General features: G+C 42.2%; 1 protein-coding gene across 1 annotated transcript in view; it reads right to left on the minus strand.

Moving 5' to 3' along the window:
• The window catches only part of TENM4 (teneurin transmembrane protein 4), a 231,963-nt gene that overhangs the window by 109,752 nt on the left and 102,129 nt on the right, over positions 1-20,082 (minus strand). Inside the window, exon 9 of the mRNA XM_008072062.1 lies at positions 14,409-14,594. Within this exon, the coding sequence (XP_008070253.1) occupies positions 14,409-14,594 (186 nt within the window). The remainder of the gene's footprint in view (positions 1-14,408; positions 14,595-20,082) is intronic.

Here is a 20,082-nt window from a genome sequence, read left to right on the forward strand (position 1 = left end):
CTGACCCATTATTCTTAAATGGGACAGCAAATGTGAAAGTGGTTATTTAGCATAAGACCTGGCCCAAGGTAAGCACTCACTAAGTGGCTAATCAATCAGAATCTAAAACTTTAGTGTTTCAAGGACGTTTGATAGTTAACTATTATTCCAAAGTGAAAGAAAAGAACATGTTTATTTTCACTTGAGATGTTCAACACAGCAACCTATCAATCAATCTGGCCACTGTGTTTTCCATTCAAAGCAAGAAACATTTATCAAGTGTGTACTCCAAGCCTAGGAGAGATGCCCTCACAAGTTAAGAATCATGTGTAGACTATGTGGTCTCTGTACAGCAAAAGCCTGTTGGGAAACCAGACCAAACACCAGCATGGCCACTTTTAAAAGTAATGGAGAAGGAAGTCGTAAAAGCAGGCATAGGAGAAATGTGACATGCAGGTGGCTATCCAGGCCATCTGATTCAGTTGCCAACATCAGCCACCCCTTGTGATTTAAGCAATCACAGCCTCCTCTTTTCCCCAATTAGTCTCTATTCAATTTTTGTCCATCCCACTGGGACTTGTTTTCAATTAAGCATTATTTGTATTTGGAATTGGTCTTGGAGGAAGTAGGGTCCGATCTTTAAGAATGGTAGCAGACTATTTTCTGTTTTTCTAAGATGTAGTCTCTCGTTAGATGCAAAGAATATCTCATAAGCTTGAGAGCCATAAAAAAAATCTGGCTATAGCACTCAATGACTGTATGACTCAGGCACATTATTTCTTTGAGCCGCAGTCTTTTTATTTTTAAAATGGGAGTATTAGAAGGGTAAATAAGATAATATTTGTAAAATGCACAATGCCTGACATACAGCTCAAACACAATATCTGAATCTTCTACTCACCTTTATCCTCTCTCTATTTTGGGCAGAGGGTATACAATATTATAAGTTGTACCCATAACCTTGGGTAGGGCTCATAGAAAGGCAAAATAGGAAACTGAGGCAGTTATCTAGATCAGAGTCGGCAAACTTGTTCTGTAAAGGCCCCGAAAATAAATAGTTTAGGCTTGTGAGCCATATGGTCTCTGCTGCAATTACTCAACTCTGCCACTGTAGCTTGAAAGCAGTCATACACAATTTGTAAGTGAATAAGCCTGGTTGTGTTCTAATAAAACTTGAATTACAAAAATAGATGATGGGCCAGTTTGGTCTGTGAGTTACAATCGTCAAGCCCTGGCTTAGATGCTTTAGGGCAGTGATGACAATGACAATGCCATATACTGAGAGTCTATTATGGTTGGTCACTATGCTAGGCACTTTACCTAGATTATTTCTACAATAAGTAACTTTTTGTTAACATTTTAAGATCCTGATTTTCTAGGGTGGTCCACTTTCACATCATTTAATCTAAATTTTTATTACTTTTATGCTTATTTTATTTTATTTTTTGAGTCAGGATCTTACTCTGTCACCGAGGCTGGAGTGCCATGGCATGATCATGGCTTACTGCAGCCTTGATCTCCTGGGCTCAGGTGATCCTTCTGCCTCAACCTCCCAAGTAGCTGGGAGGTGCCTGCCACCATACTTAGCTAACTTTTTAATTTTTTTGTAGTGATGAAGTCTTGCTATGTTGCCTAGGTTGATTGAACTCCTAGGCTCAAGCAATCTTCCTGCCTCGGTATCCCAAAGTGCTGTGACTACAGGCGCCTGCCACTATGCCTGGCTAATTTTTTTTAAGTTTTAATTTTTTGGGCTTTTTTTGTAGAAATGAAGTCTCATTATGATGCCCAGGCTGATCTTGAACTCTTTGGCTGAAATGGTCCTCTTACCTCCACCTCCCAAAGTACTATGGTTAAGGCATGAACCACTATATCAGGCCTCAATTTTTAATAAAAAACATGTGCTGTCATAGAGCAAGGATTTTGGAGTTAGATAAACCTCAGTTCAAATCCCAAGACCACCATTTTGCTTACTACCTGTGTGACGATTGGCAAACTAGTGAACTCTAAGTTTTAGTTTTCTCAACTATAAAATGGAGATAATACCTAATTTAAAGAGTAGTTGAGAGGATTAAATGAGATAATGCATACCAATAGTTTATCATAGTGGGCAACACAAGTAAGCATTCAATAAACGTAGTTGTTATTATTATCATTGGATTTGTTTGTTTTAATTTTGCATAACTTCACAAATAATTCACAAATAAGAAAATAACCCTTTGCTTGTCCAAATTGTGTCACCATCTGGGCCAAAAGCTACAGTTCTCTCACACACACAAAAAATCTTGCCAAAGAGAGCGGGGATAAGCCTAGTGTTTGTCTCATGGGGTCAACATGCAGTGCAGAAGGTAGCAGCCTGATGGGTTCAGGGCGGTGAGTCCCAATACAGGCCACCATTTCATGCATTCCTAGAATACTGTACTTCTCTCAATAGCAGTTGTCCCAAGGATACTTAAATAATCAATTTTGCAATTAGTTCAATTATCTTACTCTCTCCATTAGAATGTATGCTCCATAAAGGCAACTTTAGGCCTAAACCCTGTGCCTGCACAGAGCAGGCACTCAACATATATTTGTTGAAATGAACCAATGAATGAGACAAGAGACCTAGGTTCTGGTACCTCCTAAGATGTGAGAGAGTTGGGAAAGCTACTTTCCCTCTTTTGGTCTTAGTTTCCTCATTTATAAAATAAGGGTTGGATGAGATGATCCACTAGGTCCTTCCAGCACAACTGACCCAATAAAGAAGGTAAAACCATTTCAGATTTGACAAATCTGTCCTTAAATTCAACAAACTTTACTCAACACCTAGTAGATTTCAGACCTTGTGCTAACTCTGGGGCATACAGAGATGAGTTATATTGCCTGCCCTAAAAAATTTTATATTCTACTTATCTATATCCTACTTTGTTCCAGGAACTATTTAAAATGGGTCTTATAATCTCAAACAATACCTTCTCAGACTGAACTTTGTGAAATACTAGTTCTATGTGGTCTTCAACAACAAACTTCTGTAGTCAAATAGGTGTAGAAAACATTGCATCTTATATTGTCATCCCAGAAAGTCACACAGAATATCAACATATTAAAGGCCCCAGAACATTTCAGAATAAAGAAGCCTGCTTATATATTCAATTACTAGGGCATTTTCCAATTTGACCTCGGGACTCTTTTTTCCCCTATAACCCTTGTAATATTCAATTTCATGAAACCCCCTTTGGGAATCCCTGCTCTGGTAAGCTCCAATGGGCACACAGCACTTCATGCACACATTCCATGCTGCTCTAAGACTGCCTGAAGGAGCAGGTGTTCTCAGGGAGGGTCAGCTCTATGGGGAATTACAGGGACACTTTATCCACAGTGCAAATAGACCAAGTTAGATCCTGAGCATCTGCACTGTCCTATCAGTTTCAGAGGGACTCTGAGCACCTATGGGTGGAATGAGGTTAGGACTCATCCAGCAATTTGCTTCTGGGATAATCATACCGCCGTTAGCCAGCACAAGGAAGCCTCTCCTGGGGTGACTTGCTGACTTTCTTAAAGCAATATGCCCATCTTTGCCCACTGCTGAGACTGAATAATTCCACAAACCCTCAAGCTCATCAATAATTCAGAAAGCCCAAGTGATATTAACAATACCCTCTGGAAGAACTCACACCAGGCATTTGCTAGAGCCAAAATAATGTAATTTTAAGGTTTAGAAAAGGGCTAAGCTTTTCAAAAGAAATTATGCCCTTTAAATGACAAGGGACTGCCTTATCTTCAACCTTTTGCTTAAGTCTATGAAGAAGACCCCCTTGCAGCTAGCATCAGGTGTGACTAGAAGATTTCCAGAATTCTTGAAGGTACTTATTTTTTTTAATTAAGTGGCAAAGGGCTATGCAATACGTCTACCATATAGCAAACACACCATTTCTTTCTCTTACTGATTCTCTTGTGCTTTATCTCTACATTCACTTCCCTAGGCAAAGTCATCATCATTACTTAGATGACAGCAATAGTCTGCTAATTGGTCTTCTTGTCCCAAATAGTCCCCCTCAATTCTTTTATAATATGGCCAGATTGATCCTTCCATTATCATCACATGAGATCAAATCATCATCCTGCTTTTAAAAACCTTCAGTGGCTCTCCCATACCCTTATGTTAAACTGAACAATCTACAAGGTACCTGTCTAAGTTGGGGCAGGGTGTCTCCTTGCTAAGTGGCTTTGGACCTCCTCTATATAACCCTCATCACACTTTGTTGGAATTATTTTAGTGTCTTCTGTCCTAGACTGCAGGCATCTTGAGAGCAGGGACCACATCTGTTGTGCAGTATCCACATTTCCTAGCACTTAAGGAGTTCAACATATTTGTTGAGTAGATGTTACTTCTTTAGTCTCTGCCAATGCAACCGGGAAGCCATGAACAAAAGCTGGCTTTCTTTGAACTGTAAAATACTCTACTCTGACAAGTCCTAAGCTTGCATGGTACAGTCTCTGAACTTTTTTAGAATTAGTATTCATCATAACATAATGTCAGCCAGAGGAGGGCTTGGTTCAGACCTAGATATTGCCAAGAAACACATGTCTTTTTTTTTTTTTGAGTCGGAGTCTCACTCTGTCACAGAGGCTGGAGTGCAGTGGTAAAATCATGGCTCACTGCACCCTCAAACTCCTGGGCTGAAGTGATCCTCCAAGCTCAACCTGCCAAGTAGCTGGAATTACAGTGTGCGCCAGCACACCCACCTAATTTTTAAATGTTTTTTGTAAGGACAAAGTTTCAGTATGTTGCCCAGATTGATCTCAAACTCCTGGGCTAAGGCAACCCTACTACCTCAGCCTCCCAAAGTGTTGGGATTACAGGTGTGAGCCACCATGCCCAGCTAAAAAGCATGTATCTTTTAAAGTAAGTTATGGGCAAGCCCCTCAGGTCCCCTCCCACTGTGGAAGCTTTTCTGTCCTCTCAATAAATCCTGCTTTAAAAAAAAAAGTAAGTTATGATTCTTTGATCTAATCCAACTAAAGGTCTGGTGATATTTCTGAATTAAAGATCAGACAGAACAGGTGATTTGAAGGAGAATATGGACCACTTTCCAGTAAGGGTGCCAGTTTGGAAGATGTGCTTTGGGGGAAAAACATAGGAAATTATGGGACAGTCTTGGTAACTTATGGCATTAGAAGGTAGAATGTGGGAAACATAGATTAGACTAGGAAATTCAGTGCTGGCTTTGCCACTTACTAGAAGAATGACCCAGAAGGAGCCACTCAATTTCCTTAACTTCAATTTCCTTTTTCAATCATGTGAGTACAATTATATCTGTCTCCTTAAAAAAAATATATCACAGGACTCACGACTCATGGATGTGAAAAAACTCCACACAGTAGGAAAAAATTCAATCAACTAGATGGTAACATGATTGAATTCAGTCTATCCTGAAGAGTCTTCTGATAATGATAATGTGTGAAATACCTGTTTTAAAGAGACTCAGAGGTACTACTCTTCCTTGCTGGAATAATTTTGTTCTCAGCTGAGGACCAGCATGTGAAATGTGAGGACCCTTGCTTCTCATCCAGCTGACAGGCCCTAGCAACAACTTTGCTGTATTTGGCAAAGTGTTCCCGGCTGAAAAGCATTTAGTCAGTTATGTTTCCCCAAAATCCTTTCCCTAACTTTTAAACAGCAGTTAATATCTCTTATTAAAAGCCAATTTAGTCTTTTCCTTTACAATTTCACAAATTAACCTAGCTAATAAAGTACTTCTCCAGATTAAGGGTGAGAATAAGAATATGATGATAAAACAGCATAATTCACATTTATGGAGCATCATTTCTGCCCATGTATTGGGCACTTTACATCCATTATTACACTTAATCCTCATGCTAACCCTATGAGGCGGGTCCTGTCAGCATCCTCATTTCATAGATAGCCTCTGAAGAGAAGAGAAGCTAAATAATTTGCCCGAAGTCATTAGTTCACCAAGTGTTGATGTTGGGACTCAAACCTAGGCAGTCTGACTCCAGAGTATGTGTAGCTAACCACTGAGTACGTATTTTGTACCAGGTGCTGTATTAGAGCCCGCAGATAAAAAGATGAATATGACATGGTATGTCTCCTCAAGGAGCTTAGAGTCTTTTAAAAGCAATCTGATCATCTGAGACTTATTTTAAGGCAATGAGGCCTATTTGGAAAAATTAGACACCACCTAATTAACGTAAATGCTTAAAATGGAAGGCATTACTTTGCCTTTAGAGAAAACTCTTCAGAGATAAAACTTACCAAAGTCAGGTCTTCTCTGAAAAGAAAAACAAACAGACAAACAAACAACACAAACAGAGCATCAGCTCCCTGAGGCCAGGGGTCTGTTTGTCCCCTTGTCTCCAGAGCCTAGCACGTGTACCTAGTACACAGTTGGTACTCCATATATGGTTGTTAGATGAATGAACACAATAGTAATAGAATGTAGTCCTTGAGGTTTCTTAACTTGCTCTTGGGTCTCCTCCTCTCTCAGGCCACCCACCTGGTTCTGAGTATCTTAATTCTGATGGACCAGGGACCATAACATATGGGGAGGGTGACATGAGATGGGGTGGAACAGGTGAAGGGTATATGCATGTGGGGGAGGGAAGGACAACAGCACAATGGGAGTGTCACAAATATAAGCAACTGGCAGGGAGAATGACACTCCAGGTAGGTCACCTTGTGACTAAAAACCCACCCCCTTTAGGCAGTAGATGCTGTGACAAAACTGGGGTTGTGGCAGCATCTAGACACCATGCTTATGAGGTGTATATTATATACATTTTTATATACACGTTTCTTCTTTTATGCTCACAGACAAACACACGCACAAAGACAACAGGAAAATAGAGGAAGGAAGACCATACCTTTAACTACCCTATCCAGATAGTGAGCTTGGGAGATAAAAGACAGGACATTTAGGATAGGATCGAGTAAGTGCAATACTGCCTGCCACATAACCATGCCAGGTGCTAAGGAGACAAAGGGGGGTATGTCCCACTGTTGGGACAGGCCTCTGCCATGGTGGAGAAAATGAAACCAAAGACAGGACAACATGAGAAAGAAGGAGGGAGAGCAAGCACATTCTCCAGGAAGGGCCTAAAGGAACTTCAATTCATTCTGTTTTCCAGGTGTTGGGAAACATGATCATATAAACAAGAAGACATATGGATAAAGACAACAGGAGAAAGGAGGATGGGAAGCTGCAAAAGTGGCCACACTCCTGCTCCATCAGGTTTGTCTGACTTGATGGAAAACTAGAACTTGCTCCTCTGTCTATTCAGAGCAGCATCCAACTTCCTCCGTACAGAGGAAGTAGCCAAACCAAGAACACGTGCACTCTGTAGATGTGTTCCCACAAAGTTGGAATCTAGAAACATGCAAAACTGGAATCACCTCTGAGATGCACTAGGGAAAGGATTGAGTCTTTGGTCAAATACACTGCTAGGCTGTTTGTCATTCCTGAAATTTCTGTGTACACATGTGCACACATATACTTGAATGCAGAATGCTTGGTGTTCTCAGTAAGATGCACCCCTCCTTTGAGCATCTTACACAGGATGTGAGGTGCAGGTCAATGGATGTCACTGTGAAAAATTAAAAAAAAGAAAAAAGAAAAGAAAGCCTGACCACTTCTCTGTGCTTATTAACTCAAAAGACAGAATGATGTATGCTTTGTCTACCAATGTAGGGGTTGTGTCCAAGCCTTAAATAATTTGGCCATCATAAGGTTTTGCTTATTTGTGTGGATAGGTGTAAAAGGTTGCTCTGAAATAAACTTAGCTGTGCATATATATGGGTGCCTGGCTGTGTGTTTGAAGCAAGGTAGGCCCTGTCATTCCTAGCATAAATCAATGATACTGTGTCACCTTCCCCACCTAGGCTGGCATCATGGCTGTTTGAGGAGATTCTCCTTTTGTCTCCCTGTGCCGCTCCTTTGTGTGCTCCTGCAAAGGCCAGGTAGATGTCAGACTCCTGATAGAATATATGCCTTCAGCCAGGCTGCACTCCAGCCTCAGCTCAATTTTGCACATGAATCAAAAGTCCATCAAACAGGACTGGACTGCAATGGTGTGGCCTTATCTGGAATCCCTAGGGTTCTATAAACTGTAAGAACATTCTTAGTCTCTCCATAAAAGATATAAATTTTATTTTTTCAATTCTCTCGATAGAACAGACATTGTTGCTATTCATCAATATATATTAGCCTCAAAAGACTGGTGGATGAGAGGTGATGTTCTTAGTTTAGGTATCCATGTGGTCTCTGTTGCAAGATGAAATACATTCCTGGAGCTTCACAGCTGAGTGGAAAATTGGGAAGAGGAGATTTTAACTGGGCCTGCAAGCTTCCCTTCATTCTTACAGATGCTATGGAGTCCATGAGACGGCAGGATATAGGAAGGGAATGTGAAGAAGAGAGTCTTATTAAGCAGGAGTGAATAAACAAAATTGTGGAACATCAAACAATGAAAAATAGGAACATCCCACATGAAAACAGTCCAGGAAACACTGGTGGCTAAAGGGAAGGCGTTCTTGATTCTTGGTTCATCTGTCATTTTAGCTTAGTCAAGCAAATTCATCTAATTTTGCAAAATGGTGTAAAATCTCTTATATATTATCTTCTAGGCTATGTTGTCAAAGAGTAGGAACACACAGGATCTCCTGGCTCCGGCAGTTTTCTTAGCTTTCAGATATGCAGAATTTTTTTGGAGAGTCCTAGTCATGCGCTCCTGTAAAGACTCTGAATCCAGTCACAGAAGAGATGGAGTAAGCCTAGATTTCTTTCCTACGGATGGCTAGGCTGGATGAGATGCCATTCTTGGGATCCAAATGGTCATAGCACTGTGCAGCATATACTTTGAGGAAGTTCTCTGATGAAAAACTTTGTTGTCTCTAAAGTTAGTGGTGGTATCATAACTCTGGTGATGAGTTAAGATTATATCCACTCTATAGGATAATCTCCTCAGGGGCAGGGGCTGGCTTCAGAGAGCTCTCTCTCGCTCTTTTAATGCCATTTCATTTTCAAAGGACTGTATAGTCATAAAGATCTCTATTAAATGAAAACGTTTTCAACACTTTTAAAACTACTAATTTCTCCAGACCATATGTAGGAAGTGATTGAGGTGGGTTCAGGTTACAATCAGCATTGTGGGTTTTCGGGAGCCAAGAGCAGACATTCAAAACTTTAAACCTTGACTCCACAAATCAAAAGGGATTCCTTTGCTACAAAGATACTTCATGCCACACTGTGAATCCAAAAGCCAATAACAGCCAGTTAAGACCAAGTCCAAGCGTGTTTTAGGAATAAAACAGAGCTTCCTTGTCTCTGACTATTGAAAATGGAAGTAACAAGTGGGTCTTTGAACTCCAATGCCATTTATTTATACAAGAAACATAGAGAAGTCCATACTGTTGTTGCTTTTATTGTTTGAAAATCTTGGCACGTGTGCTCTTGAGTATAATCATTTTAAAATTTATAATTTTAAAATATCAATTTTTTAGAAATGATGATGTGAAATCTGTAAGTTTGCGTTATGGAAGGTAGATTCAGGCCTTCAGAAAATTCCTGCATCTTTCTCCTCAGGACTTCAGGATGAAGACGATGGCAGTACAGGCATCTTTCCTCTTGGCCCACACTTTTTTTTGACACTGCACCAACGTTTCTTATGCTCCTACTATTTTCTTGTTGTTACGCGAGAAGTTGGAGGCAGTGGTGGCACTACAACTATTTATGCTACAGATTCTGAGCCTTGGCAAGAGGTTAGTCTGTGAGGTCTTAGGTCTCTTTGTTGTTTCTAGGACCACCAACATGGAAACTTCTATTTTTGATTTGCCTGTTCCAACAGAGGTTTCCAAGTTTCTCTTAGGATAATCTCAAGAAGCTTCAGGGGCAACCATCAAAGATTATGAAGAACATGGCAAGAGACTCTATTCTTATTCTCCACAAGCCTCAGGTCAACTCTAATAGCGGCAGCACTGGTATATGTTGGGCCAGATTAAATAAGGCTCACTATTGCAGGTGATGCATGTGGTGGTTATCATCATCTGAACTTCTTTCAGATGGATGGCAAACAACCAAAGAGATGTTTTTGCTGTGATCTTGGATGCATTAATGTTCTTCTCTCTTTGAATAAAAGATTGGTGGCCAGTGGCACCTCTTGTGAGAACTCACAAAGTTTCCCACCCCTTTCATATGTGGGTTGAAATCTCCCCCCCAAACCATGAGCATATCAAACTCTTGCTCTGACAACTTGAGGAACATCCCTGAACATTTTCTTTCTCCTTGTCAGCATCTGTCCTGTCAGATCACAGGTTGTGAGTGACTGCTTTTGAGGAGGGATAATCACAGGGTTATCACACAGGCACTGTCACCTCATGAGTGATTTGTGAGCTCTTGGTTAAGGATTGGCTGATTACAAAAAAGAAATCTGAGAGCTACCATTCAAAAGTGGACAAAACACTCCAGAAGATTTGAGGGGGCCTTTCTTTATAATTTGTCTTCATTGGGAAGTCTGGTTTTGCTCACCCAAGTAATTGCATCATCACAGCATTGTTTTGATCTTTACTCCCAGAGGAGGCTTTTGTTTAAAAATCAGCATTTATATGATTGGACAGAACTCCTGAAGTCAGAAAATAATTCTGTATATTTGGCATCTTGAACAATCACAGCTTTGGGGTCAAGGTTGGAATTTTACAAATGTAATCAGAAGCTGGCATTTGCCACAGGTGTTTTGAGACTTTATAGACAAGGGGCACTGGGGTGAATATAATAACCATGATAGAATTGGTCCAAAATGTTAGTATTATTTTCAAAAAAATAGAAAAAAATTAAACACCTTCTTAAATTTAACTATGATTTTCAGCTTTCTCAAAGGAAATCAGAGGTCAAGTCCCAGACTTTGAGGTATCCATGAAATTCCTTGAAAAGCCATCCAAAAATATGCATTTGATGAAAATCTATGTTGACTATATACTTAAGAAACAGATCAAATCAATCCATCTTACCTTACAATCTGGGCTAAGAAAACTGGATTTCATACATGCAAGTGGGAGTATTAGTATTGAGTAAGAGTAAAAATGAAGAATCCCTTTTTCTTCATGGGATATTTTTAGGGGCAAGCGACTCAGTTTTGGGCTGATGAGTGTGCAGTTCTGTGGACAGCAGAGGAGGGGGCTGGAATTCTGTCACCCCTGGGGACCTTCTCCAGCCACCTGAATCTGTGATTCATAGACAGAAACTGAAGCCCCAAGCAACCACGTGTTCTGCCCAGGTGGTTTCACCAAAGACTTTTCTTCAAGATGCAAAGAGACAGGTAATTCCTAACATAAGGAATTAGGATTGAATGTGACGTATTCTTGCTATTTGAACAAAGTACTCTCACTGAAGAGGATGCCACTGTCAAACCAACCTCTCTTGAGAAAAATCAAGTCACTTCCATGAAAGATAAAAATGGGTTAAACCCTCCAAAAGAAGATTCCTACTGTAATAATCTGCTCTGGAAAGAGTCATGGGGGTAAAAGGTTCTTATGCTGGGGACTTGGCCATAGAAGCCCAGATCTATCCTTTTCTTTAGACTCTTTATTCATGTGGTAAGATAATCAAGGCATTCTTTCCTGTTTATGGAGAGAAGCAGTGTGTAAATAAAGAGGCCCTACTCTCTTTCGCTCCCATTGCATGGAGGTGTCTGAATCAGTGTCATGGATACTGACTTTTTCTCTGGTATGAGAAATAACTATATTGCAGCGTAGGATCTAGCTGCAGGATAATGACCTATTGTATAATAACGAAATCTGATAACAAGAGAAAATTTAACACTTTGAATTTCTAACTTTTCATATCAGCAGTTGTTTTCTTTTCCTAAATGACCCTCACAGGGAGTGAAGCTCCCTAGAAACATAAGAAAATGCTTCTTGCTACCATCAAAGACTAAAAAAGGATTTGTCCTCCTCATTTCTGGTTCAACAAGAAACGGAAGGCACTCATCATTGTTTCTCTACTTTGTATCCCCTCCCCCTTCCCTTATACCCTACAAGGTTGTTGAAGTGTTCCTTCAGCATAAGGGTGTTGAGTTTCTCCAGGGAACGCAGCTGGCCACAGGCAGGGACCCACAGAGGGAAGGCTGCCATGCAGGAAAACTAGACAAGGACAAAGAAAATGCTCACCACACAATGAAGGGTAATAGAATTCCGAGCCAAAGTCCTTTCAACTGAGCCACTATGACTAGTTCATTACTTCTTCAATGTCCTGTGACATTTTTCTGGTATTTAGAACTGTCAACCTTCTTCATATAGTGGGCACATGTACCTTGATGTATTTCTTATCTGAAGGGGAAAAAGCATCTGTAACCCAAAGGAGGAATCTGTTCTTAAAAAGTGATAACAGGGTGTGCAGGGGAGGCAGGAAAAGATGGTCTGATTTCTTGGCATCAAAATAAAAGGGACGTTCTTAAAGCCAGGTTGATGAATATCCACGAGACACTACGTGTAACACAGACTGTCCACAAGCTCTGTCATGAATCATCTCTGACTGGCTGAGGGAGAATTTCCTTAAGTCTCTCATCATTGGACTCAAATTAGATGCTTTTATCTTATAAAATTTTCATCTGACATCTACAAACTCTTTGGAATTTGGTAAGGTGAGCTGAAGATTCTGTATGCAAGTGTTCTCTTTGGGCTCTTTAAAAAAAAAGGAGTGGGCCTTTTTGGGAGGGGAGGCTGAAAGGTCAGTCTGTCTTCAGTCATGCAGAAAAGTGAAGGTGAGAGGAAAGCAGAGTTTAAAGAAGATGGCCCCTCACATGACCAGGGCCACTTCTCATTAAGGGGTTTCCGGGACAATTGTAAAGTAGGGTGATGCTGACATAAAGAAGTCATCAAGTAGTGCACAGTAAGATGACATGGCGCAATATGCTATGGAAAAGCAGTTAGGGTTGCCACCGCTATGGAATGGCTCTGTTGAGAGTGGGGGCTGGGCGAATGTGGGGCCCTTGGTGAAATTGGCCATAGCCAATGGGAAGGATGGGAGCCAAGGCCTCCGTGGAAAACCTGGGCTCTGTCATGCAAGGACTGCAGAGCAAGCAGCTGGTGGGGAGAAAACTGAGCTAGATTCCTGTTCCACCTTTTAAAGTTACGTGACCTTAAGCCTCAGGTCCCTGGAAAAGAAGAAATAATACATACCATTTCACAGGGTGACTGTTAGGAGTATAAAATAATGCAGTTAAAGTCCTTAGCACAGAGCTCAGCATGTTGTAAATAATTAAAAATTAGAAGCCATTATTATTATTAAGAAATGTAAGGTGTTCCACGGCCAATTATAAACCCAGTGATGTTGCAGTGGCAGGGACCAAGAATATAAAGTAGCGTCCGGCTGCAAAACAAAAATAACAAAGACTAAAAAAATCCCACAGGGCTAAGAAGTAGCTCTGCTTGCTCAAAATTCCTTTGTCCCTCAAAAGCTGTGGGGCTTTCCAGTTTCTCTAAGACCCAAGAGGTCACTTTTTGAGCCAGAAAGGTACCCGGAATCCTGCCTTCTAAAGCCATGTGCTCACCATCTGATCACAGACCCTTTGTTAAAAAGAAGAAAAAAAGAGGAAGAAGTTAAAACACACATACACAAACCAGTTGATTCAATAAAGAGCTTTCGGTGATTGTTCATTCCAGGATAATAAACCAAGCAAAACGTCTGGCTGAGTTTAAAATCAACAACCACCAGCAGGAAAGGCAGAAAGAAGGGAACGAAGCGATCAGCTTGTTTTCAAAGCTGCCAACAGAGCTGCTTCAGCAGGGGCTGGTGCCTAGGAGCCCCAAGGGAGGGGAAAGGAGACAAATGCAGACAGGACAGAAGCAGAGGACGGGAGATCTCAGGCCTAATGGACTGCAGATGTGGCCTCTGGGCCTGTAGGGCACTCTTCCCAGGGTTCCAGGCCTCTCTGGGAGCCTTGACCTGAGAGCCAACTCAGCCAGATAATGGATTTGATAATCATGACTACAAGTAATGGGCACTCCACTATGTACTAGTCTGTGCTAAGCTCTTTACATGTATTATTATCCTCATCTTATAGGTGAGGAAACTGAGGCTCAGAGAGGTGATGGGACTTGCTCACATCTGCCAAGTGGCAGTCATCTGCCTCATTCCTGAACGCCGAGTTCCTTGACACAGAGCTATACTGCATTTAGGAGCTAAACAGCAGAAAAGCTAACCAGCTAATTGGGACCTGGGAAATGGAAATTGGGAGAAATAAGGTTGAAAATGCCAAATAGTGAGTTTAAATCCAACTGATGTCTAGGAAAGGCCAGTCATAATGCTGCCAGATGAAAGGACTTTGTGGCCCTGTTCCCACATGCAGTGGGGACTCAGGCTTGTCCTGAAGTGCCCCGACGGATAAAGGTGTCCTGCAGACCAGAGCAGGTACCCTGGGACTTCAGCCCACCATACCGATGGTGCAGTGCTCGCCGTTCCAGCCGGGGCTGCACTCGCACTTGCCATCGCGACAGGTCCCATGCTCGGCACAGCGCGGGTGGCAGGCCCGCTGGTCGCAGGCTGCCCCCATCCAGCCATCCTCACAGCGGCAGGTGCCTCCCACGCAGACGCCATGGCCACCACAGTCAGCAGCACAGATCTCTGTGAGGAGAAGGAGGAGAAGGAGGAGAAGGAGGAGAAGGAGGAGAAGGAGGGAGGACACCAGGGCCAGGAAGGAGAGGAAGGGGCCAGAGGGCAGAGGTGGGAGGAGAGAGAGAAAAAAACAAATATTGAGTGAGTTATTGTTAGGAATAAGGGTCACACACGGTGACTTACCTAGGCTTCTGTGAGAGATCAGGATTCCAGAGGCTTGGGAGACTAATCTCCATGGACAATGACCTCGGATGAAAACAATTCTCTGGGCAAAAGCCTGCCCCGTGCCCATTTTCCCACCAAGATAGGAGGAATTGAAGGGCTCTGCTCAATTTGCTTTTCCCTACTGCCAGCCTGTCCCTGCTTTTTTGCCTGCTGCTTCCAAAGGGGACCGGCCCTCTGAACAGATGTGAGGAAAAGTCAAATTTAATTAAAAACCGGTTATGTGTGAAAACAAAGTGAGGATGAGTCCCCATCGTCAAATGAAGTGCTTGTGGTCTGGCTGGGCACATGAAGCATTTAATTACTGCCTTGACTCTAATTGAGGTGGGGGGAAGGGTGGCTGGACCCCACACTCCATAAGTATACTCTGGATTGTTGTTCAAAAATCTGTAGTTTGCTCTGTGCTTTTGCTGGGTTTATTTCCTGTCCTCCAGCTCCCTGCTTCCTCATCCCAACTCCAAGCACCACCTAAATGGGCTTTCAGATCCAAAGCAAACAGTTGGGGGGCCACTTCACAGTCAGAGAGGAGTTGCCCGCCCTTCACAAAGGCCCATCTGTGAGATAGTGCAAAACACACAGGGCCGAATTCACAAGCCCCTCAGGCTCTGGGCCAGCAATAGCCTCATGCTTACTACAGGTAGAGTGGGAAGGCTTCCAAAGGCAACTGCTCTTCAGGAAACAGGTTCAGCAACTGTGTCCACCGAGGCTCCCCGTCAGGGCTCTGATAGAGACTCTGACTAGATTCTTTTGCCTCGTGGCCCAATACTCTTCAAATTCATATGAAAATCCCAACACTTTTCATTTCTTTCAAACTAAATTAACTGGCACTTCTGTCAAGTTGCATTTGCCCATAACTCCCTTCCAAGCTGCGTTCCTGGTTTAGAAGCTGCTAATATTCTAGCTATTTTTGAAAAAGAAAAAAAAAAAAGTCAGACCTTCCTACCAATCTAGAAAACAAGTGACAACATGTTTGAGAATTAGAAATAAAAAAGAGTTACCATTTATGTTGTGTTTCCATGCCAGACACTCTGCCAAGCACATTGCCTCAATAGGGAGGTACTTACTACATGCAGGTACTTACACATGCATTTTTCAGCTGTAAGATGGGCAGAGATATCTCCGACCTGGAGCTAGGGACTTGAGTTCTATGCCAGGCTCAGGAGCTTCTGAGCTGTGTCGACCCTGGGCAGGTCCCTTGACTTCACTGAGAACAGTTCCTGGTCTGGAGAGAGTGAGCAGTATGATGCTTCCTTACAATGGCCCTCTGCTGGCCTAAGCGGGCTATAGTGTGCACCCAGTGAAGTGGATGAAAAAAGGGCATGGTAAAAACCAGTCACTCAAGAAAGGTTTCCTGAAATTGAGGTTGGGACTGGTAGTCTAAAGAGGCTTGTGAGGTCCAGGCCTGCTCCGACAGTAAGCTGCTGTGTGACCTTGGGTAGGCCACTTCCTCTCTTTAAGGTGTCAGTTTCTTCATCGATTGCAGGGGGAACTAATGGTGTCTAAGGTCCCTTCAGGCTTTGAAACTGTGGATTCTATGATATAGCCTCCTCTATGTTATATATCTAACCCACCCCCAAGACTTGGCTGAAATGTTCCCCCCCAACTCTGAGAAGCCTCCTGTGATTTACCCTGTGGCTATTCTCTGTGCTTTTTTTCCTTCTCATTTTACATGGTAGTGTGATTTTCTATTTCTATGTCTGTCTCACCATGAGACTAGAAACAACCTAAGGCTAGGTCTAATTCCTCTGATGACTCTATTCCTGGTATCCAGCACAGGTCCTGGTACAGAACAGATCCCTTATTGAGGGTCGCTGGGTAACGATGAACCAGTGTTGCCAGAGTTATAGGTGCCTGAGAATGATAAACATTCATGCACACTCTACCAGCCCAGCTGAGTCCACCCAGTTTATCTCTAGTGACTTGCCCATAAGTAAATGTCCCATGTAGATGAGGATGGGGCTGTGGAGCTAAGCGTTACCATATCAAGGATGGTGTTCAACTCCCTTTCCTTCTTGCTCACACAGACAATATCTTGGGCTTTCCTCAGGACAAAGAATGACAATCTCTAGGCCACAGGCCTCACTAGGTCTGTCTCTGAAATCCCCATGTCTTCCACAACACTGAAAGGGCAATGACCTCCTGGTGACTCTGGAGACAGGCCCATGCTCAGGGCTAGAACTTTCTCTCTGGAGTCCTGAAAGATCAGTTGGGTTTGTTTGGGTTTACTCAACACTTTTTCCAGGTGGCAGTTTATGGTGTGCAAGTAAACAGCAAACAGCACTTCTATTCACTGAGGTGTAAACCAGAAGGGCTGGCAGCTGGCGCCAAAGCCATGGTGTGTTCAGGTAGCAGAGCACACGAAGTCCATAAGAGACCAAGTGCAGAAGGGGCAGGTGTTCCCCACACTTAACTTTCCGACTTCAGGTCTTAGCCAACAGGTTCTTCATCCCTTTATTAATTCACCTGGAGGCCGTATGGATGAAAGAGAGTAAGACATGGAACAGACATGATTCCAAATCATGGTCCTGCCAGCAATATGACCTACTCAATAGCTTCAAGCTTCCTTTTGCTTCCTCTGTAAAGTGGAGATGCTGATGGCACCCATTTCAGAGGGTTCTTCGTGCCTGATATATAGTGGATATCAACAGATTCATATGGATTAATTGATTCTTCTAATAATATCCACACATGCCTACATATGCCAGAGATTGTAGCTGGTGCGAGAAATACAGAGGTCAATAAGATATAATCTCTACTCTCCAGGAGATCATAGCCCAGATAGAGCATAAACTAATACTGGTATTCCAGATTATCCAAATAATCTATAGTTTACTCATGTCTGACCTTTTTCCCTATGTACAATGAATTTAAAAACCATGGAGCTTAGGATCAGACAGATCTGGAGTCTACTCACGGCTTTGCCACTTATTGGCTGCGTAATCTGCAAGTTGCAAATTATGCAATTCATTGAGCCTTGCTTTCCATTTCTGTAAAATGGGGATAATTCCTACTTTGCCAATTTCACAGGGTTGGTGTTAGATCATATGAGGTAATAAGCGGGAATTTGGTTTAGCTAATGCTCATATCAGGTTTTACAGTTTACAAAGCACTCTTCACATACACTTTATCATTTAACTAGCACAACAATGTTTTCAGAACACCTAGCTATTATCCTTCTTAGAGGTGCAGATACTGACACACAGATAGTATGAGGGCATTCTACAAGGTCAAGTAGTCATCTAGGGCTTTTTCCTCAATTTGATGATCTTCAGAATAGTACCACAAGATAGGCTTTTTACAGGTAAGGAAACTGAGCCTTAACAATTACACACATGGGTAGACTTTCCTTTAAGGGAAACTCCTGGTTTTCCCAGCATATCCTCCCACCCGCCCATTTCTGGCCCTGTTGCTTATCATTTGTTATATCCGTGTCAGATGCTGGATGTACATGAAATGAAATGAGATCCTCTACACAGAGTATCCCAGGCACTTGGTCTCACTCTTCTCATCTGGAGACTGTGGAACTATCCCTCCAAATACTCCATTTTCTTGCCAGTTTACATTAGCTTACATGGCATGAAGCTACAGTTGCTTACGTGGCATGAAGCTACAGTTGCTTGGAACTGGGCACCCCTCCACCACCCTTTTACAAGCTGGGTTGTGAGCTCTTACACATTTTAATGGAAGGGGCCTGAGCAGGGTGACCTTGATATTTACAGGGTGCCAACTGATAGTAATACGACCTGTGAGCTCTCCAGTTCTCCTTTGCAGATAGGTCTGTCTGAATGAAGAGACCCATCGACTCAAGATGGGAGCAGAAACCTGAGAAACTGCTTATCATCTGGCCTCAAGTCGCAGTCCCTATTGGTTCTTTTTTTTCCTCAAATACCTTGAAATAAATGGAACTGCTTTATTTTTCCTTCTCAGATTCTGCTTTGACATTAAAACAGATATAACTTCCAGAATGGCCATTGAAAACTAAACAGGACAATGTGAAAGAATGTGCTTTGACAGCTCGTATGCCTTTTACATAACATAAGTGATCCTGTGTGAAATTTGGGTCACAGCTCTTCTCTAAGTTGCCAGTTTCCTTATGTAAACTGGGTATGACATCAACTACTATACTTTGGAGGGTTGCTATAGGAGCTACTCTCGTTTGGTTGATTTCTTGGTACTCACTATGTGCAAGCTCTATACTGGTGATTATGACAGACATGGCTTTTTCCTAACCTCAAGGAGTTTCCATTCTAGCATGGCAGATGGTTGTGACCTACATCAATTATATTAAACAAGTTAGCATGAAAGAAAGTAAAACTTCTAGCATAGTGCTTGGCATATATTCAAGGCATAGTAAATTAAACACACATACATTTTTATAAGAAAGGAAATGAGATGGAGTGGCAAGTGCATTAGACTGAAGTCAGAAGGTCAGATGTGAATTCTGACTTTTACAACATACCCAGTACAAAGGGGCATCCCTAGATGACCTTCAAATGACCAACATCAGATCTTTCTGACTGAATGTCGGGGGTTGGGGTCGGAGGAATCTTTTGAAGTTTCAGGAGTACACAAGCCATAATAAAGTAGACTTGAGTTTAAATTCTGACTCCCCAGTTCCTAGCTGTGGGTCTTTGGGAAAAATTACCTAATCTCTGAGCCATAATTATTTACCATTAAAATGCAGAGAGCAATAACAGTCCTCCTACATCATGGGTGGTGATAAAAGAAGGAAACACTGTATATGAAAAGTTCTGTGTAAACTATGTTGCGTATATGACTGAGAGATGAGGACTGGGGACGACTCTATCGGTACAGCTCTAAATCACTCAGCATAAGAGCATCTTCCTGAAGTACAAAATATTTGCTTTTCTAGCAGTAGCTTCAAACTTTGGGTATGAAGCACGTCTGTGATCAAATAGTACCAAAACCTAGGTAAAAGTCATCTGTATTTATAGCCTAGGCTTCCTCTCAAAATCTCATTTCAAGTTTATCAAGTTCTTACATGAACTATACAGGCCCCTGGAGATGAACCTGGCCACACATGAGCTCTTCTCCTACAGAAAGTCAAGCCCACAGCACTTCCCCTTCCCTACCTCAGGTCTTCCCTGCTTCACCCATGTAGATGTCTATCTTCTCCTTAGACTAGAAGCCCACCTAATGGAAGGGTCTAACATGGTTCTCTGGCACTAGTGCTAGGCGTGGCCTAGCATGGCAGATGAATGGGGAAAAAAAGCCTTACGAAAGAAGTATATGTCAGTTGGCTCGATTCTACTTC

The sequence above is a fragment of the Carlito syrichta genome, unplaced genomic scaffold (assembly GCF_000164805.1).
Source record: "Carlito syrichta isolate Samal-C Ts95f unplaced genomic scaffold, Tarsius_syrichta-2.0.1 Scaffold314837, whole genome shotgun sequence".
NCBI classification, from domain to species: Eukaryota; Metazoa; Chordata; class Mammalia; order Primates; family Tarsiidae; genus Carlito; species Carlito syrichta.